Consider the following 20,000-nt stretch of genomic DNA (forward strand, 5'->3'; position numbering starts at 1 on the left):
TGAGTTCGACTCCGGCCGGACCAACACTCAGGGTCTTAAAATAACTGAGGAGAAAAGTGCTACCTTTGTAATTACATCAGCAAATGGTTAGACTTTCAAGTCTCCTCGGACAAGGAATATGAACCGTAGGCCCCGCCCCACACCTCTTGTTCATAAACTTTGTGGAACGTTAAAGATCCCACACATTCTTTGAAAAGATCATGGCACAGAGTTCCCAGTGTTGAGGTCTGGTCTGAATGTGTCCCTTATTAGCGTCATAAAGCAGTAGAACGCCTAGATACGTAAATAAAGATTGTGACTGACTGACTGACGGACTGAAGGGGGTAGTTTCTAAAGAATCTGTGGTGCTCCGTCGGTGGGAAAGTAGTATACAAAAATTTGGTTTATCAACGGAGTTGATAATGTAAATTGGCCACCGTACAGAGATTCTAAAAGCTGACGTTTCGAGCGTTAGCCCTTTGTCAGAGCGAATCGAGGAATTGTGACTGACTGACGGATGGACAGACATCCATACGGACTAAGGGATGTGTGTACGAATAGGCAGATGGACAGACACTCGTATGGTGGGCGGACATTCACACTGACAAACCGACAGGCGATAAGACAGGTGGACACACAGAAAGACAGTGACAGACGGAGCGAACAAGCAAGCCTCTTGGCCAACGAGGTCAACCCAAAACAATCAGAAGTCAGTTGTGGCATTTTTCTTTAGTGGTAACGAGTTTTATTTACCTTCAGGTGCGAAACAAACTCGATAACTGTTTGTATGCGGTCAAGCGCATTCCTCTAAACCCCAAAAGCACTCAGTTTAACAAGAGAATCACACGTGAAGTGCAGTTAATTTCCCGTCTAAATCACGAAAATGTTGTCAGGTAAGAGGTGCCACGAGTGACTGATATAAATGTTCTCCTTACAAACTCAATACATTGTTAAGCAGAATGGTGACGAGAATAAAGAAATTTATCACCTTGGTTTTTTTTGTCTAGGTATATCATCAAATTCCCATAACTTACACAAACAGTCATGTATTGCAGTCAGTAAGGAGAATTGACGTACAGATCCTCGGACTGAAAGGGTTGAGTCATTTTCAGTAATAAATTTGACTTGATCAGAATGGAAAACGCTGAGTCACAAACCTGTTATTGCTTTGTTTGGGCCGGCAAACTCAGATAAACTAAGTCATTTATTAATAACACACGTTGAGGTTTGAAGCATGCCGGAAGTTGAGAAAGCACAAGGGGGAGCTTGCTTTAAAAGCGCATGATTTATTGCAGAATTCTCTACCAGTGCAGCAACTAGTCCATGCAAGTAGTCCATGACAAGTAGTCTAGATTCCTCTCATTGGCCTTGGCGCATCAGGTTACCTTATTGTCTAAATCTAGATACAGATTCCTCCAAAAGAGTGGCCAATCAGACTAGGCCACATTTCCTCTCATTGATCCGCAACCAAGTAAAATATAGCAGTGGCCGTTCAAAGTAGTGTTGTATTGCGTATCGAGACTTCGGTTTGTGGACTCCAAATAAAGTAGATCTATCTTGAACACGGAATATTCTTGTCCCCAGAGCCCTCCGTTCTCGGGAACAAAGGAACCGGCGGGCTCTGGGGGCGAGAATGGGTAAGAGGCAAAGGCTCCAGCAATGTACGCATGCTCGACATTTCTAAGATAATACTCATCGATCTTAGCTTATCATAATTCTTGTCGAAGGTTTCAATTTATTGGTGGTTCTCGGGTTTTCTGAATTTAGTATTGAGTAGCTCTTGGCCTCTTTGACAGATATTACAACTCCTGGATCGAGAGCGCTGAAGAACAAGATGGCAGTAAGACTTCGACAGACGACAGCGAATCCAAGAATCAGCCGTCGACTGCATCAAAGGAGGAAAGTCTCTTAAAGCTCAATAAAATAGAGGCACCAAGTATAAGAGAAGACAGGGAAAGTTGTGAAGATTCCTGGTGGCAGGACAAACAAGAACCAAGTAAAAATGGATCGGACTCATCGTCCAGCGGATCACGGGTGTCTGTTCGCAGCCCACGGAAAGGCCACAGTATGGCGTTCTTCAGCAGTAAATCGGAGTCTTCTGAAGGAATCGTGTTCACCGCCGCGAACGTTGACGAGTCGGTTCTCCAGTTTGGCGATCTCATGGACACAGAGGTTGGATAATTTAAGCGGTTCATTAAGGGCGCTATGTCACGCAATATGATGTAATAACACCCAAAATGCCAAAAAAGTAGAATGAAACATTGCAGTGACCACTTGAAACTTTTGAACAACTTAAATGAAATAAAATAACATGAAAGAGAAGCATGAATGGACATTTCAAAGATTGAAACGGATTGTACTTGGATAATCTTGAAAAAATTGGGCCCGACGTTTTTCATGTTTATAGCAAATCGCCTGGATAAAGGCCGTTTTTGCTTCAGAATCATCTTGTTTGTGATATAACAATAATTTTATCAGTAAAGAAAATCCACAGATTAGAGTTTTGAACTTGTGAGTATATAACGGAAGATTTCCCGTAAACACCCTAAAGTAACGTGACATAGCCCCTTTAAGTAAAGCTGTGTATGAGTTTGAACGATTTTAAGCGTAAAATCTGGCTTGTAAAAGTCGCTTTGTCATGCGCAATCCGATTTACCCACAAAAACGTTTTGCTTCCGGACTTTTGAAAAGATGATGGAAAATTATTTGTGCTACTATGATAAAAACTCACTTCCTTGTTTTCTTCAGATTTGGAAAGCGTGTTTCTTAACACCTGCATGACTGGTAAAATTTTTAACTTGGATTTTGATCCAAAGGCTGTTTACTTTGAGTGTAAGTTTAGGATTTCACGGTCTGCCATAACTTGCGTCAAGAACTGACCGATTTGGACCTCAGAGAGTTGGATCTAGGGAAACGTGATAGTCTCTGTTCAAAAGCAACATTTATTTGAATGTACAAGGTTGGTTCTCTTCAGAAAATCATTGGTGGCAATCTTCCGATGGAGGAACTTAAAATGAAAGGTTGTTAACTTGGTAGAAGACGTTCATTTAAAAGCAACTGTGTATGCTACCGTCCAGTCTACATCGTAGTCATTCTGAACACCAAGGTCCCTAAGGCACTTTCCTTGGCTCCCGATGGGTGAGGGAGTTCTTTTCTTGAGAAGAGAAGTATTGAAAATTATTGACCTTGCGCTTGGAGAGAAGTTCAGTTAAAGTTAATCCTTTCACAATATCCTTGTCCCGCATCGGAGTACTATGCCGCTTCCTCATAAACGATTTTACAGCTGAAAGAACTCCATAAAACTCTAACTATTTTAGTTCTTGAAAATTGGTCCTCAAATCGTCATGCCAAACCTTAACCATGTTTTGAAGATGTTTAGTTAAAGACATTTTCAAAGTGTTCTCTTTTAAATAAGGTATACTAATTTTTGTCGACTGCAAATTTAGCACAGATCAAAGCTTGTATTTATAAAAAGCCAGTCGTACATTTTTTCTTTGACTGATTTTCATTTTGTTAAACCCAAGTTAATTAAGCATGTCTTGTTGGTCTGAATGGGGTAATAGTTATTAGCACTTTAAATTGTTGGCTCTTACATTCAAGATCAACAACCATGTTTTCAACTGAATCAGAATAAGATTTTTGCATAGCAATAGGGCCAAATTTCCGCAGAATTAGTTTGCGACATATTCTATCTTATTCACATTGGTACCGTATGAGCGAAACTATCATAAAACCGCAAAATCTGTCTATTAATCCTAAGTAAATATCTCCTCTTAAAGGGAACGTCCACTGAAACAAGAATATAACTTTAAAATACTGAACATAATGCTTACTATCAAAATTGTTCCACTTTTCCCTAGATCCAACCCTCTGAGGTTCAACCGGTCAGCTTTGAACGTGAGTAATGGCGGACCGTGTAATCCAAAACTTATGCTCAAAGTCGACACCCTTTGGATAAAAATCAAAGCTCAAACTTGTGCCAATCAGGTGTTAACCAATCACACTTTCAAAATCTGGAGAAAAAAGGAAGTGATTTTTGATCATAGTAGCACCTTAAGGGACTCTTTGCCGACGTCATTGTTCACATTTTGTTTGATTAACATACGAGTTTGCTCACAGAAATGGGAAGGCATCATGTTATTGACTTCAAAAGGCGAACGAACGAACGTGTTGAACTTATCTAAATCTCTGGCTTTGATAACGAGCCAGTTATTAGAAAAGGAAAGGAACCAGGAGCCCATTACTAAGAGTCTCCATATGCAGTAGATCTTTGAGTCAACCTTTGCTTGTATCTTTCTATTTTTAGAACGAGCCCTTGAGCAGGAGACATTTACATCAATTTGCACGATTTAGTATTCAGTTTTACTGGTTTATTTGTCTTCGTTAGACAATGACTTTACTCTGATTGGCCTTTTAAAACAGTGCGTACAGAGCCGAGGAACTCAAAGATCTACTGCATATGGAGGCTCCTAGTAATGGGCTCCTGATCTGGTATATCGGGTGTAACGTGGTACTATGATCAAAAAATCACTTCCCTTTTTTTCTTCAGATTCTGAAAGTGGGTTTGCTTAGCACCTGGCTGGAAAGATTTTGACCTTTAATTTTTATTCAAAGGCTGTTAGTTTGAGTGTAAGTTTTGGATTTCACGGTCCGCCATTACTCACGCTCAAAACTGACCGACTGGACCTCAGAGGGTTGGATCTAAGGAAAAGTAACGTCGTTCACTCGATAGCTTAAATTTTCAGCGTGTAAACGCAGATTATTATGTTAATGATGGTGAGTGCTTGACGTCATTTTCTCCTCGGTCCAGCTCTCTCAAGATTTTAAAGTTAGCAATGGCGGACCATCAAATAGAAAAATTCCAGTTAAAATAAACAGGTGTCTTAAGGCTAGCAAACTTGGGTCACGTAGTGTTTAGTTAACATAGTTAGAAAAAGATTTGATTTTTTGATAGATAGCTTATTAGGCAATGCACTTCCAATATTCAGTACTTTAGAGCGGTTTTCAATTAAGTGTCGAAAGTTGCTTTCGCTAATGATTACTTCACTCTGTGATTGGTTCAAAGTTCTCGCGCCATGTTTTCAACCAATCAGAAGTGAAACCAAAAACAATTGTGGCTCGCGCGTGCACATTTTCCCGCGCTTTGTGTCGGCTTCGTGTAATTACTTCGAGTTTTGATTGGTTTACTGAATTATCTCCGTCCTTTTTGATTGGCCAAAGTGATAACTTTGCTTTTAGTTTTACCACAATCAATTGAAACTCGCTCTTTTCTTGCCTTAGTGATGAGAAAACGATAGAAGCCGTAAACGAAGATTCCCGTGTATCATTTTGACTTCAAACCTTGTTGTCTCCGTAGTCCGATGATTCAGACGAAGGAGAAGAGTGGCAGGAGACTGGAAGCGAGTCTAACTCTGAACACAAAGGACTGCAGTATCTCTACATTCAGATGGAGTACTGCGAAAAAAGCACGTTAAGGAACCTTATCGACGAGGGCTTATACAAGGAGGAGGAGCGCGTCTGGAGGCTCATCAGAGAGATCGTCGAAGGATTGGCCCACATTCATACACAGGTGAGAGTTTTTTTCGTCAAACTCTCAAGATATGTCTATAGTCCTCTGACTTCTGTGTATTGTAAAGTGCTGTACAGTAACAAGGAGTATTTTTGGCTCCAAGTTTCTGACACTGAAAAAACCTCATCCGTCAAGGCACCCGTCTCAATTCATTTTACGTTTTATTTGATTGTTTATGCAGGGGATCATTCATCGAGATCTTAAGCCCGTCAACTTATTCCTAGACTCCCAGGGTCGTATCAAAATCGGCGACTTTGGCCTCGCTACCACAAACAGTATTACGCGCGGTGGCATGGGCCCTGATGTGCAAGATCACCACGACAATTCCCAGTCTCCCAAAAGCAGCTCGTCCGCCAAAGAAAGCGTGACAGGTAAAGTTGGTACTACTTTGTATGTGGCTCCTGAGGTGGGCAAACGAGGCGGCATAAAGGTGAAGTACAGCCCCAAGGTGGATCTTTACAGCTTGGGAATTATCTTCTTTGAGATGTGTTTTCGGCCCCTCACAACCTCCATGGAAAGGGTTCAAGTTCTAGGAAACATAAGAACGGCAAGTAAATGTTTTGTTACGATAGGTTAGTTCATTTGTCAACTCTGACCTCATTCGCTCGTTATTTCATTCCTTTAGCAAGGGAAACGGATGAATGAAGATGAGCAGGGTTGGCGCCTCCCGCCAATGTGGCCTGGGTTCGATTCCCAGACTCGGCGTTATATGTGAGAGACACTGTAGCTTTCCAGACGTGATCTGTGGTTGGAGAAGGAAACAATAGACGATGCAACGGAAACAATGAACCTACAGTAGTCCTGATAAACAAAAGAAGCTACAGGTCATTTAGATCAACGAAAACAGGAGTCTCGAATAGCCACAGAGTTACTCTCATATCTGGGTTGAATTGGCTGGTTTTCTACTCTGCTCCGAGAGCCTTTTCTCCGGGTACTCCAGGTTTCCCGTTTCCTTGCGAAAAAAACAACCTACGATTTGATAAGAGTTGATTCGATTCGATTTCTGTACAGCGGTATCCCCAGTTTGTGCTCCAGCAGTAGATACGCTTGACACTTAAAATAAAGTTTAGGTAAAGGTAAAGGTACACTTTATTTAATGTCGGAAGTTCCTTTACTCCCTAGAGAGTAAAGAGTCTCTCTCTCTCTTTATATATTTATGTACTTTTGAAAGATATCTCTTGAAGAGAATTGTTGACCCATCTGTCTCATCAATTTGTTCTACCTGTTAGTCTTATCTATTTATCTAAAGCTGTCCATTGAAAATAGTATTTTACTAATGATTAGTCGGGTATAATTGTTAAACTGTAGATCTTCCTTCACATTTCTTGCTTTCGTCACATCACGTGGTTTTCACTTGAGTGCTGCAGAACAAAGACCAAATAAATTACTCCCCCTCACTGCTTTTATCATGTAAATTATGCTGTTGTAATTCTAATTAGTCTACATTACCATTAGAAAAGCACAAAGGATCTATCCAAGCAGGGTCACCGGCAGCCTCCCTTCCTTTCTTTAGGCCAAGTAACTTAGCCACAACTGTAAAAGGGTCTGAAGGGGTAGTTTCTAAAGAAACTGTGGTGCTGCGTCGGTGGGGAAGTAGTATACAAAAATTTGGTTTTATCAACGGAGTTGATAATGTAAATTGGCCACCGTACAGAGATTCTAAAAGCTGACGTTTCGAGCGTTAGCCCTTCGTCAGAGCGAATTGAGGGATTATGGGTTACGTGTAGTTTTTATAGTAGAGTAGGAGCTACGCTATTGGTGGTAACATGTTACCACCAATACATGTTACCACCAATAGCGTAGCTCCTACTCTACTATAAAAACTACACGTAACCCATAATCCCTCAATTCGCTCTGACGAAGGGCTAACGCTCGAAACGTCAGCTTTTAGAATCTCTGTACGGTGGCCAATTTACATTATCAACTCCGTTGATAAAACCAAATTTTTGTAAAAGGGTCTATTGAAAACGGCTCTTCACGGACCAGGACTACGTTATTCAAAGAGGGATCAGTCTAAATCGTGTACAAACCAGAGAAATGTTCTGCTTTTGATCAACTCGGTCTAGCTTATGAGATCATCTGGTCAAATGAACTCAAGTCATTTTTTTTTTGTTTCATTTTAGGAGCGTATAATCTTTCCCACCGAATTCGACCAGAGGCATCTCTCCAAACAAACTACAGTGCTAAAATGGTTATTAAAGCACAACCCAGAGGAACGCCCAACCTCGCAGGAACTGCTGCAAAGTCAATACATCCCACCCAAGATTGAAGACGGCCAGCTGGATGAAGTTCTGAAACACACGCTCGCGTCCACAAACTCTACGCGCTACCAGCGCCTCATAAAACATGTATTCTCGCAACACGTTTCCTCCGTTCGTGACGTAACTTACGATTTTGATGTTTTCACGGGACAGGTGTTTCCAAAGATAATTCTCGCCCGACAGATGGTTCATGAAAGCGTGAAGTCTGTGTTCTTGCGGCATGGCGCGTTGCGTGTCAGGACATCGCACCTCGCTCCGCGCACGAAGCTTTTTGAACAATTAGAATATGCGGTGAGTCTCATGGACCATAGTGGAGCGCTTGTCACGCTGCCGTACGATTTGAGAATTCCCTTTGCGCGCTATGTCGGAAGGACGGGAGTCGTCCAGATGAAGAGGTTTGACATTGGCTGCGTTTATCGTGTTAACCGCATTCTGGGCGCCCATCCGAAGGAACTTTACGAGTGTGTGTTCGACATCGTCACGAGCACGCCCGAAGACCTTGTTCCCGATGCCGAAGTCCTTCTCGTCGTCGCAGAGATCATTAAGGAGTTTCCGTCTCTCGACAATCGGAGTTACTACATCAGGATAAACCACACTGGGATCATGAGATCATTTTTGACCTCTATTGGCATCTCTGATGAAAGACAATCGGAGTTGATCTCGATTCTTGAAGAAACTCGCGGTGAAAAAGAAAGAAACGATCAGATCGGTTCGTTTGTGGAGAATTTACAAACTTTTGAGCACACTGGTGTGGCTCTGTGCGAGTTTCTAAAGTTTGAGGGATCCGTGAATGACCTGCGCCAGCATTTGAAAAGTACCATGAAGCGAAAATCATGGATCGGACAAACCGCCCGGCAAGCTTACGGAGATCTTCAGAAAATTATCTCGCACGCCGAAACATTTGGCATAAGTTTACCAGTTGTTGTCAACACCTCCATGGTTTACAACTTTCAACATTTTTCGGGGCTGATTTTCCAGTTTGTAGCCACGAACAACCGGAAGCGGAAACGAGGAGGGGTCGATATTTTCGCCGCAGGTGGAAGGTATGATAAGCTGATAAGTCAGTTTCGGCGCGGAGCGGATGCTTCGTTTGCTTCCCCCGGCGGAGTTGGTGTCAGTATCGCCATTGAGAAAATAGTGTCTGCAGTTGTGGAAGATGAATATGCCTTTGTACCCTGCGCTTACGATGTTTTCGTCTGTTCAGCGGGTCACAATCCCATGCAACAAGAGCGCATGCGCATTGCGCGTGATTTGTGGAATGTAGGCATCAAGGCTACAATTTCTTATGGCGCAATGCCACTGGAAGAGCTGCAGGAGATTTGTAAAAAAGAAGCAATTCAACACATGGTGGTTTTGAAAGAGCAAGAGCCTGATTATGCTAGGGTGAGGTTCTGTTTTTGTTAACTAGTGCGTCACATCACACAGTAAAGAAAATCCATTTTCTGTTTTCTATGGATTTCGAAACTGTGTTCTCCAATCTCCTGATAGTTAACAGATAGAGTGTCGGTTTTATGAAGAAGACGATTGGTTATGTTAAGTGGAGTTTTCCTGTTTAAGGTGACTGAACGCAATTTTTCCGCGGTCAACGGTATTCATTAGAGCTAGGGACGGATTTTGAATAACAAAACAAATAATGGTGATTTTTTATCTCCGTCTCGCTATAGTCTTGGAAATGCTATGTAAATTCGTTTCCAGTACGTTAACGCCCTGGTGTTAGAAGAGAAAACCCAGCTAAATGCTGCACATGCGCATGCGCATTCGCTCAGTAATTTGAGGCAAACAGCTGTTGGCTGTTTTACCAAATTTCTCACAAACCCGTCATTAGATTTTGCAGAAATTCGGAATTGAAATAGTCGTCTAAAAAAAACTCAAAAATTTAACAGAAAAAAGTTTGGAAAATGTATATAAAAAAAAACGTTTATCAACGAATTATGAAAAATCCGTTTATTGAAATTCTAGCTATGATAACAGCCGTTAAACTTACTTAAATTTCCACCATTTTAAGTACGCAAATGCTGCAAAAAAAGTAATGAGCGAGTTTTGCATAAATGAGGAATAAGCATCCTTTAAGCCTTGTTTTAATCCAGATTTGTTACCATGGCAACAACCTGCAGAGCACAAAAACTGTGGCAGTTTTTGTACTATGTGATCGCCAGCTGCGAAGGACCCATTCTGACGGGCTACTTTCTGTGCATGGCCTCGAAAGCTGTTAGCTTTAGTACTACGTCTCAGTACAAGCAGAAACCCATAAGAGATGAAACGTGTAACGGCCCCTTGTGTTCTGAGAAACAAGCTTCTGAATATTCAATTTGCTAAGTACCATACTTGGAACAACAAGAGCGAGGGGTTTCCAAATATGATACTTAGCACTGAAACATTCAACCAATCAGTTCGCACTGAATATTCGAAAGCTGTGAACGCGCGTCACACGTTTCAACCCTTATGGGTTTCTGGTACAAGTTCATAAGTTTTACTAACCGAGTTTTGAAGTGCTTTCTGTAAGTTATGGGCTCATTCGATTGGCTCCAGATATTGAGCAAGTTCGCAAAGGAGCAAGACAGGTCAGAATAAGAGAATAGACCTTTTTACCGATACGACAGCCATTTTGAATCCATTGTTTCCAATAGCTATTATGGGATTCTCAGTGGGCACTTGCCCTCTTAAAATCCCACAATAGCTGTTCGACACAGTAGCATCCAAAATGGCCGCCGTATCGGTAACAAGGTCTATTTTCGCGGTTAAGGTGGCTCAAACCAGTTTCAACACTTTCAAAGACACCTTGTTATTAGAAGGATTGACACTACAGCACTTTATCACGTAACACCCATGTTATGGTACCATGTGAAACATCAATTATTGCTGAACAAGATGCAGTCATTTTTCTGATGTATCAAGTTACCATGGTAACAGGAAAGCCTTGCAAAAACACCCTATATTTTCGGTTTAGTTACTTATATCTGAAAAACTAACTCGGTGACCCCAATTTTTCATTGCAGAAAAGTGATCAGCAGGCCAAGATGAAACTCTCTGCAAAGTTTAAAAAAAATATATGTGGAGCACATTTAGAGCTACCTTAAATTATTTAAGGTGGCTCTGAATCCGCTCCACAGAATGTTTTTAGAACTTTGCAGGAAGTTTTATTCTGGCACACTGATTACATTTCAGAAATAAAAAATTCGGTCACCGCGTTCGTTTTTGAGATATGAGCAGCTAAAGCCAAAATTTGGGGTGTTTTTGCAGGGCTTTCTTGTTGCCATGGTAATTTTTTTACGTGACAAAAATAACCGAATCTTTTTCAGCATTTATTGGTATTTAATATGGTACCATAACATTGCTGTTAAGTTATAAAGTGTTGTAGTGTCAATCCTTCTAATAAGAATGTTTCTTTTAAGTGTTGAACTGGTTTGAGCCACGTTAAATAACAAGTAGCATCCTGTCATTTCTCGTTTGCCGTTCCATGTTTGCTGTTTCACGTAAACCCGATGCTAAATCACTCCACTCACTATACAATTTGCCTTTCACAGGTTCGTTCTTTAGATAAAGAGAGGATCTCCGAGTCCCGTGTTCAGATAAAGGACCTTGTGGACCATCTTCAAGGTAAACTCTCGAGCAAGCCTGAAACCACCGAGTCCTCCGCGCCCCTTAGCAACAAGGGCCAAGGAACACAGAGCGGTAATGAACTAAATTCGTCTGTTGTGCCCGAGATGAAAGTTTCGTTCAACACACAGGAAAAGATGGCATGGAATACAAAGAAACGATACGAGAGCTTGATGATGTCGAAGATAAAGCCTCTCTTAGCTCACATTGGTGCTAAAAATGCAGTTGAAGTAATAGGGGTAAGATGACAATGGATTTTTTTATGTGCGCACTTGGGAAAATACTGGTTTTTAAGTTTAAAGTTGCCGACGTATGGCGCGCTTTTAGTGTCAAAATTTAAACGTGCATTCGACAATTTAAACATTAAATTCGGTAAGACTTAGGGTTAGCTTTAATGAATGTGTAGGATTCATTTTGTATTTTTAAAACAATGACTTGTGACATGTGACCTGCGTTTTGTACCTGCTGCGAATGAAATATTTAAATTGCCGAATTGAATGTTTGAATTGCCAAAAAGAATATTTGAATTGCCGAATTGAATGTTTGAATTGCCGAAATGAATATTTGAATTGTCTAAATGAAAGTTTGAATGGCATGTTTGAATTTTGACACTAAAAACGCGCCATAACCACAGACTACCAGTCCCAGCCTTTGATCAAGCTTTGAAAATTTGGTTTTATCAAAGGTCGAATTGCAAGCTCTTCGTCAGAGGGAATTGAAGGATTGTGCGTTGCTTGAGGTTTATATAGTAACCGAATCCACACTCAGGGTTTTAAAATAATTAAGGGGGAGAAAATACTGCCTCAGTAATTGTATCTGCAAATGGTAAGACTTTCAAGTCGGATAAAGACTTTAAACCGTAGGCCCCATGTCACAACACTTGTTCGTAAATAATACCGTGAGGCTTCAAAGAACCCACACACTGTTTGAGAAAAGAAGGGGACGTATCCATCTCTGGTTTTGTGGTCTTCCCTTTGAGAGTAAATTTCCAGCAGGGCCACATCCTTCTTCAACGAATAAACAAAACAAAGCATACCAATGGCGGAGCTAGCCATTGGTGGAGACACAGTTAAGAAAAGTGAAATTTGAATAAATTAGGAGAATGAAAAGCGCTTGTTGATTCCGAAGGCCAAGTTGAAAAAGGAACTTTTGTCCCAAGAATTTGCTGCTTTTCGCATTCACTTGGTGTTGGGAAAGACCACAAACTGTTATGTTAACGGTGGAGTGGTATGGGACGTTGAAATGGTGCGCACTTGGCCAGTTTTGTATTCTAACGGTTGGACTGGATCTAGCATGAAATAGAGGCTAATGCGGGCATCACGAAGATATTCTTGGAAGATATTCTTGGAAGCGGTCGGCCAGTTTCTTCGTTGTCCACTTCGTCGAGACTGGCTTTTTGTCGGAGGTCTGGATGCCTAAAACTGGTTTGTTCCTAGCCAGCCCATTCTCTACATTAAATTGCTTGGAAATGAATGCCACAAGTTTAAAAAAAGTCTAACCAATTTGTTAAATTTGTGACCTTGATTTTGTCGCCATGTTGACTGCCAGGCGAAGCGAAAGAATGCGATTTTCGTTAAACATTCCGGAAAGAATCATGCCGTGCCAATTTAATGTACAGAACAGAAGACTACCCAATGCAATCTGAACTATTACGGACCGTAGTAAACTTTGCTGGAAGTCGCTAAGGGGCGTTTTAAATTATTTTTCCATTTGTTGTGTGTGTTTTTACTGGGAGTCACAGACAAATCTTTAGAATGTTAAGAACCCTATCAGGCGACATTTCCAACGAAATGAAGCCTCCAGAAAGTTCCTATAGTGTTCCTTTTTTCATGTACCAGGTGCATTCAGTCCATATTTTTTTCTGGCCAGGGTTAACCTTTTTCGAAACTTGTTCGACAGCAGTGTCTCAAATCGCGGGAAGACCAATTTAACTTGTTGCTTTTTTCGTTATCTAGGTTGACTTGCCTGGCTCCGTGTTGCGAAGTATATCAGCCATTCTTGATCTCGACGCCAACAAAGATGCTTTCGACTCCAGTGTTGCGACAATTTCAGATAAGAATCCTCGCTACAAGAAATACATCGGCCGTTTATGCGACGAAATCAGAGACCTTAAAGTTTACAAGAAAGTCCCCATGATATTTGTGTACAGCGTGAAGGACGAAATTTTCAAAATGTTTTTCTAGATGTGAGAAAACTTCTAAATTGCTTGTTAACATAGTTATTAAATACGAAAGAGGATACTGGAAATTACTCTCGTTTGTAAGAGTTTCTGCTCCCCAAATCTACCAATCGCTTAATTTTCCCCCTTTGATTACTGTAGCCCTGTTTGAGATGAACTCGACGTAACCTTGAACGATAAACTTCAAAACGCTGCCTGGGTTATCACTAAGGTCCAGTCACGACATCAGTACCGATGAGTTTTTAATCTGCTCCACTGCAGTCTCCCACGCAGCCATTCTTTGTTTCATCACGCAACGCTTCTCCGTGACGACACAAAAAACGGCTGCGGTCTTCTTCGCAGCCGTTTTTTGCGGTGTCACGCAACGAACCCAACGTGACACCGCAAAAAGTGGTTGCGAAGGAGACCAGAGACTGGCTCAATTGGGACAAATTCCCTAAACGTGAAGCATCAGAATAAAGCCCAAATATAATGTGTACACTGAATAAAGAGTTAACAGTAGTTCATCCTGACACTAACTCTTTTTATTGTGGTCCAAATGAAAATCATCCTCGGAGACCCACAGAAAAGGAGAAAAGGCGACGAATCGAAAGTTTTCAAACTGTCGTCGCCTTTTCTCCTGCCCCGACTGACTGCCCCTGGGTGTCCGAAGATGGGAATATATCTGTCGAAAACTTGAAAAGTTCTATTTTTCCGGTGGTTGGCCAGTTTGAAAGCAGAGCTATTTGATCTTGTCCTTTGATCTTGACTAATGTCCGTTCCATTGTTTACCGCGGTGACGTAAAATAGCAGACTTAACTTTCCTTCCAGAGTAGTATTCCTTTCAAGCAGTTTCATGATCGGCTATTCCACCCACTAGTGAACATTGCAACTTTAAATGTGACTAGAAGGTTCTTTGGTTGAGGTATGCCGTTGTCAAGTCTATGTCCTCATCTGATTTGATGGGCAGAAGTTGATTTAACAACTTTCTCGCACTTTTTGTAAATCTTTGGTCGTGACAACAGGTAAACGCGAATTCTTTTTCAATGTCCTCACAGGAGCGCTTGAAATGGTGAACAAGATGAGCTTGATGTAACAATGGATCGTTGCTATAAATAGTAACACTACATTTGGGAAAATTCACGCTTTGAGACCGTACACCAATACTGAACGATTTCGGAGAAAGTCCACCGGCACATTTCTCGACTGCAAAGTATACTAAATCGTTTTCCTGGCTCAAGTAATCAATATTTGATCTTAGAGGTTCAAATGGAAACCAATCCGCGATGATCACATTGCTGGGGAACAAACTGTCGCTTTCTTGTCGAAAGATCACGTCGCAAATGTATTCCTTTGTGCACGTCTGAATTTGCACCGAATCAATGTCGACAATTTGCTGCGATCGTTGAGTCGAACAAGCGACAACACAACTTAAAATATCTTTCATAAGAATGGTGTCATATCCTTTCTTGGCCATCTCCGGCTTCACTATGCGTACAAATCGAAGTCGTTGTATCACGGGATGTTGCTTCCGCACCAAATCGATTAAAGCTTGTGTAAGCAATTTATTGATTCCTTGGCCTTGTAACTCTGGTAAAGTTCGTCCTGCTCGAGTTACAAGTGTCTTTCCTTCGTCAATAACAGAACCAGCGACCAGACTTACAAGTTTGTCGCCGGAGAAAGCAAGCATTACATGCAAATTCTTCATCGACATCCATGTGTGGTACCTCGCTGGAACATAATCGTCTCCATCGTAAATTCCTTCTGACAATTTCAGAATTTTGTCGAAGTCGCTTGGTCGAGCCAAACGTATATTCAAGTCTTGGCTCATTCTTTGCTAAAATGATGGTAATATTATGGCCTGTTTCAAAAGTAGTGCTGGCGGTCGTGCTAATTTAGTCGGCACGACTAGTACGACGGTTTACTGGAAAAGCTAGATCGCGGATCGAGGATCGGGGATCGAGGATCGATCACAAGCTAAATTATCGCTTTTTTTACAAATAAAACAAGAACAATAACAAGTCTGGAAATCCGGCAATTGTGTGCACAGACATTAAGACAATCATATCATTTATAGATTCACTCTAAAATTCATTTTACATTGTACCATAACTGCCCTTAAGGGGTGTTATACAAAGAGCCCTCCCAGCACCCCAATTCTTTAATGCATCTTTCTTTCTTTCTTCATCGATTAAAAGTAAAAAAAAAAAAAAAAGAAAAAAAAGATTACTCTCAGGACTTTGAGTGTCCCGAAAACATATTGAAAATAAAAAGTGCCTGATACTAAAATTTGAACAATTTAAGAGCAACATGTACAGTAAAAGTTCTGTGAAGCCCTGCTCTATCTTCTGTTCTTTTGTAGTAAGCTCCCCTCTGTCCCATATTAAGTGGCGAGAATATTAATGTAACATTTTCGAAAACAGAAAAGGTAAGCTAACGTTCTCTATTCATGTTGACGACTGAAAGTTATAGTCGTTGATTACTTGAACTTAAGTAAATGTCAGTTTCATTTCCTAAATCTCCAGGATATTATGAAGAACAAATCAATTAGAGCATTAAGCCCTGGCCAAACGAAACGCAAGTCATCGCAAGTCGACGCAAGTTCTCACTTGAGAAGACTTGCGTTCACTTGCGATAGGGTGGCCAAACGCGACGCAAGTTGAGCGCAAGTCCTTTGCAAAAGTAGCAGAATTTTTTTTTTTTTTTTTTTTCTTTTTCCTAGGCTCAGACTCGGAAGAGCTGCTACTTTCACTGTAGCTGCTGCTTATACTTGCACCGCTACTGGGTCTCCTGTTATGGTTTTCGTTTTTCTTATGTTTTTTTAAATCCCTATCCTTGTTTTCTTTTAGATCTTCGGGGCTTAAGTTTTCCGAATTTTGCTCCGTGACAGAAGCCATCTTGTCAAAAGGGAAAGCGCGAAAGGCGCGAAATAGTTTGAGATTCCTGCTCAAACAGCGGCATCAGATTGGCTAAAAGGTTTCCAAAAAAGTTCGAATGACTTGCGAAAACTTGCATCCACTTGCGTTGAGTGGCCAAACGCGACGCAAGTTGGGCGGACTTGCGTCCAAAATTTGAACATGTTCAAATCAAACGCAGGTCGTCGCAAGTCTTCGCAAGTGAATACAAGTGGGTGGCCAAACGGTATGCAAGTCAGCGCACGTAACAAAACTTGCGTCGACTTGCGTGATCTAGGGCGTTGATGTAAATTTCAAAATATTTTTGATAGCGTGGGATTATTGGGGTGATTGAGAGCACCAGAGTTAAGACTGCACCAAGCGAAATTGTGATTATTAAATAAACCTAAATTATTCAAACTTGTGACTTGTGGACAACAATGCTTATTGGGAGGCGAGCGTTCTTCACTTTCAAAGGGCATCGATTGTCAAGTATACTCTTCAATCAAATGCAGATTCCTAGAAAGTGTGAAGAAATGGTCAGTAATGCGACACATCTCTTCGAACACTCAATCAAACGAGTGTTTTTTCCCACGTGAACGCGGTGAAAATGTTCACTCCAGGCGACCGAGCCCGAACCAAAGAAAACCTGTTTCCTGCGTTTGTGGTCTTGTTTTCTAGACAGACTGAAAAACAACAACTGAGCAGCCGAACACTGTTTATAACCTCTCTTTTAAAAAAAGACAAAAATTACGATGAACTCGGGGAAATAACCACCAACACCAATAAGTATAATTTTGTGTAGTTATTTTATTTAGGTGTAAGAAAAAGTGGCCTTAACTGGCTGTTTACGAGCGGAGGGGGTAGACTGCAGGTTACAGGTTGCAGGTTAGAGTTTCACTATAGCTGAAACAACCTAAACCTTTACTAACCCTAACATTAGGCCTATGAAACAATATTTAATACTAAGGTTAACATTTTTTGTAAAGGTTTGGGTTGTTGCAGTTATGGGAAAACAGTGACCTGCAACCTCCAACCTGCAATTTTCCCTCCGGTTTACGAGATAGAATTTTCGTAGGTGACCACATGCTGAATCAGCAGGGGTTGGCTGCTACTGAACTACTAAGAGCCTTTAAGGGAATTCGCGATCTCAATCAACGCACACGATTAAGCCATGTAGTAGTCACGGTAAGTTAAATATTATAACTTTCTGTTATTATTTTTTAAATTTCCTTTAAAAAAAAATATTTGATTATTATTATCAATTACTCGTGTTCGAAGTGATTAAGGAATTAAGTGATTGATTTCTGTGGCATCTGCCACATTTTGGTTATTTCTATTTTTCGGAAAACTGTGTAGCCACATCAAGTAGAATTCACTTCTTACCCTGATTGTTGTTGTTCTTCCTTTTCCTCTTCTTCGCCTTCTTCTTCTTCTTCTTCTTCTTCTTCTTCTTCTTCTTCTTCTTCTTCTTCTTCTTCTCATTGTTGTTATTATTAATATATAGATTTTGCCAAGCCTTAAAGCGGAGCTCCCGTCTCTAGCCCCAGAAAGAAATTTATACACTCTTTTTTTTTATAAAAACTCGGGTGAGGCTAAATCGCGTGGGTGGGTGGATCGTGGGTAGGTGGGTGGTGGGACGTGTTTGTTTGAAGATAAAAAAAGATATATATTTGCTCCCTCAGTGCTCGGTCCAAATTTGTCTTAGGTCTTAGGTCTTAGGTCTTGTCTGTTTCGAGAATTTCCAGTCGTTTATAAAAAAAATGGGTCAGGGTTAGGGACCCACGACCAACAACCCAAGACCCACGCACGACCCACGACCCATGACCCACGACCCATGACCCAAGACCCACCCGCTCACGCTGATTAGACACTCTCTAAAAACTCAGTCAGCCTGAGGAATGTTCTTAACACGTTATAATAATTATGGTTAATATCAGCCTCAACGTTCTTATAAAACAGGTTCTTATAAATAAAAAAAGAGTGTATAGTGTTTATAGAAATAATTATGCCTCTGCATAAAGTAGAAAAGTAACCGTCATTGATGTGTACAGTTTACAGTGATCAAACAGATCAAACACCTCTGAGCTGACAGCAGTAAAGAAACAAGCCTTGCAAATAATAATAAACAATTTTAATCAAAAACTAAAACTGAAATTACATGCACAGTAATCTTTTTCACAACATTTTCCGTTTAACTCCGTTTGATTTTCCGTTTGAGATTGTTGTTGTTGTTGGTAAATAATTGCGTTCGACGAAGGAGAACGCGTCCTAATTTGCTCAGATTGGATGATTGTGTGGTCTTGCCCAAAAAGAATCGACATTTTTTCTGTGTAAGGGACACCAAAATAGCCGCCCTGAAGATTGCAGGGCACCCTCGCGTGGATTCTCGCACGCGCATTGATCTCGATCTGATGACAGTGTCTTTCTGTCACTGTCATATCTTGTTAATTATTATTTTACGAGCCCCAAAAGAATCGTGGGTAAATTGTGACTATGTGCTTAGTCTGTGCTGGTTTTCCGCCATATTGACTGAGGGTATTAAATGTTGAGTCTTAAGAGTGGACTATTCCTCTCTTTTTGATGCCCCTACACAACAGTCACATACTTAAATTTCTAGCTTGGAACCCCACCGAAATACAGGCTACGTATACAGTGTACTAACGATTTCCAGACACTGCAACGTTCTCACTTTTTTTCCCGTTTTTCAAGCGCAAACATTCTACTTTGTACAGACAAACTATCGCATTGGTCTGATCAATGTAGTGTTTTAACAGACCGATGAATCACATCTTTCGGCTCTTCCTAAAAACTTTGTATCAATATTTATTTACTTTTGCATCAGTATTTGCATAAAACAGGCTAAAAAAATCTGTATCTTGCTTAGTTCGCATATAGAAGTTTCGGAAGAAATCGTCTCATTTTGAATCCTTTGTTGGCAAGCTTGATGCAGAGAACGTTGAGTTTTATTTAATGGGTGACTTTAACTGTAATTTGGCTTCTCCGCAACCTGATATCAACACAGTGTTGTTAACAAATATTGTTGATATTTATAATCTTTGACAACTAATAGATAGTCCAACTCGCATTACTATCACATCTTCTACTCCGGTTGATGTTATTTTTACAAATTGTCAGAATGATATTGTTTCCGCTGATGTGTCTCATGTAAGCCTAAGTGACTATAGTCTCGTCTATGCATTCCGTAAGATTTCCATCAATTCACCTAAAGGTCATTCTACTTTAACATATAGGAAATTCAACAATTTCGACTCCGATGTCAGCCTCTATGCCGATTTAATTGTTACACGATTCCCTTTTATTTTCTTCAATCTTCCTGGGTTTAATATTTTACTAGTAACCACGTGTCTTCCCAGGGGGCTATTTACGGTTTATCGTCTCCTCAGAAACCATGCGTACAGCGTAGTTATTTTGACCACAACTTACCTTCTTAAATCAAACAGATCGCACTTACTTATGATTCAGAGTCTAGCCAAGGGCAAAGTATTTCAATGCTCAGTGTTGTCACATGAGTCACATAG

At 40.8% G+C, this 20,000-nt stretch overlaps 2 protein-coding genes across 3 annotated transcripts in view; one reads left to right on the top strand and one right to left on the bottom strand.

Moving 5' to 3' along the window:
- The window catches only part of LOC137984310 (eIF-2-alpha kinase GCN2-like), a 36,438-nt gene extending 22,342 nt beyond the window's left edge, over positions 1 to 14,096 (top strand). The window contains exons 14-20 of one of the 2 annotated variants that reach the window (XM_068831461.1): positions 739 to 872; positions 1,776 to 2,151; positions 5,336 to 5,548; positions 5,730 to 6,095; positions 7,672 to 9,192; positions 11,334 to 11,645; positions 13,362 to 14,096. In XM_068831461.1, coding sequence (XP_068687562.1) covers positions 739 to 872; positions 1,776 to 2,151; positions 5,336 to 5,548; positions 5,730 to 6,095; positions 7,672 to 9,192; positions 11,334 to 11,645; positions 13,362 to 13,589 — 3,150 coding nt within the window. In that variant the 3' untranslated portion in view covers positions 13,590 to 14,096. The remainder of the gene's footprint in view (positions 1 to 738; positions 873 to 1,775; positions 2,152 to 5,335; positions 5,549 to 5,729; positions 6,096 to 7,671; positions 9,193 to 11,333; positions 11,646 to 13,361) is intronic. The other variant, XM_068831462.1, reaches the window with a different exon arrangement.
- Positions 14,097 to 14,331: 235 nt separating this feature from the next.
- LOC137984311 (histidine N-acetyltransferase-like) lies at positions 14,332 to 15,527 on the bottom strand. Its single transcript, XM_068831463.1, has one exon. The coding sequence runs from the start codon at positions 15,393 to 15,395 to the stop codon at positions 14,469 to 14,471; it is 927 nt and encodes a 308-aa protein (XP_068687564.1). The 5' UTR covers positions 15,396 to 15,527; the 3' UTR covers positions 14,332 to 14,468.
- Between the last annotated feature and the right edge of the window lie 4,473 nt (positions 15,528 to 20,000).

Source organism: Montipora foliosa, chromosome 14, assembly GCF_036669935.1.
Source record: "Montipora foliosa isolate CH-2021 chromosome 14, ASM3666993v2, whole genome shotgun sequence".
NCBI classification, from domain to species: Eukaryota; Metazoa; Cnidaria; class Anthozoa; order Scleractinia; family Acroporidae; genus Montipora; species Montipora foliosa.

Bases quoted from the DNA above. Each gene is read 5' to 3' on its own strand.
- LOC137984311 (XM_068831463.1), bottom strand. From the start codon at position 15,395: ATGAGCCAAGACTTGAATATACGTTTGGCTCGACCAAGCGACTTCGAC.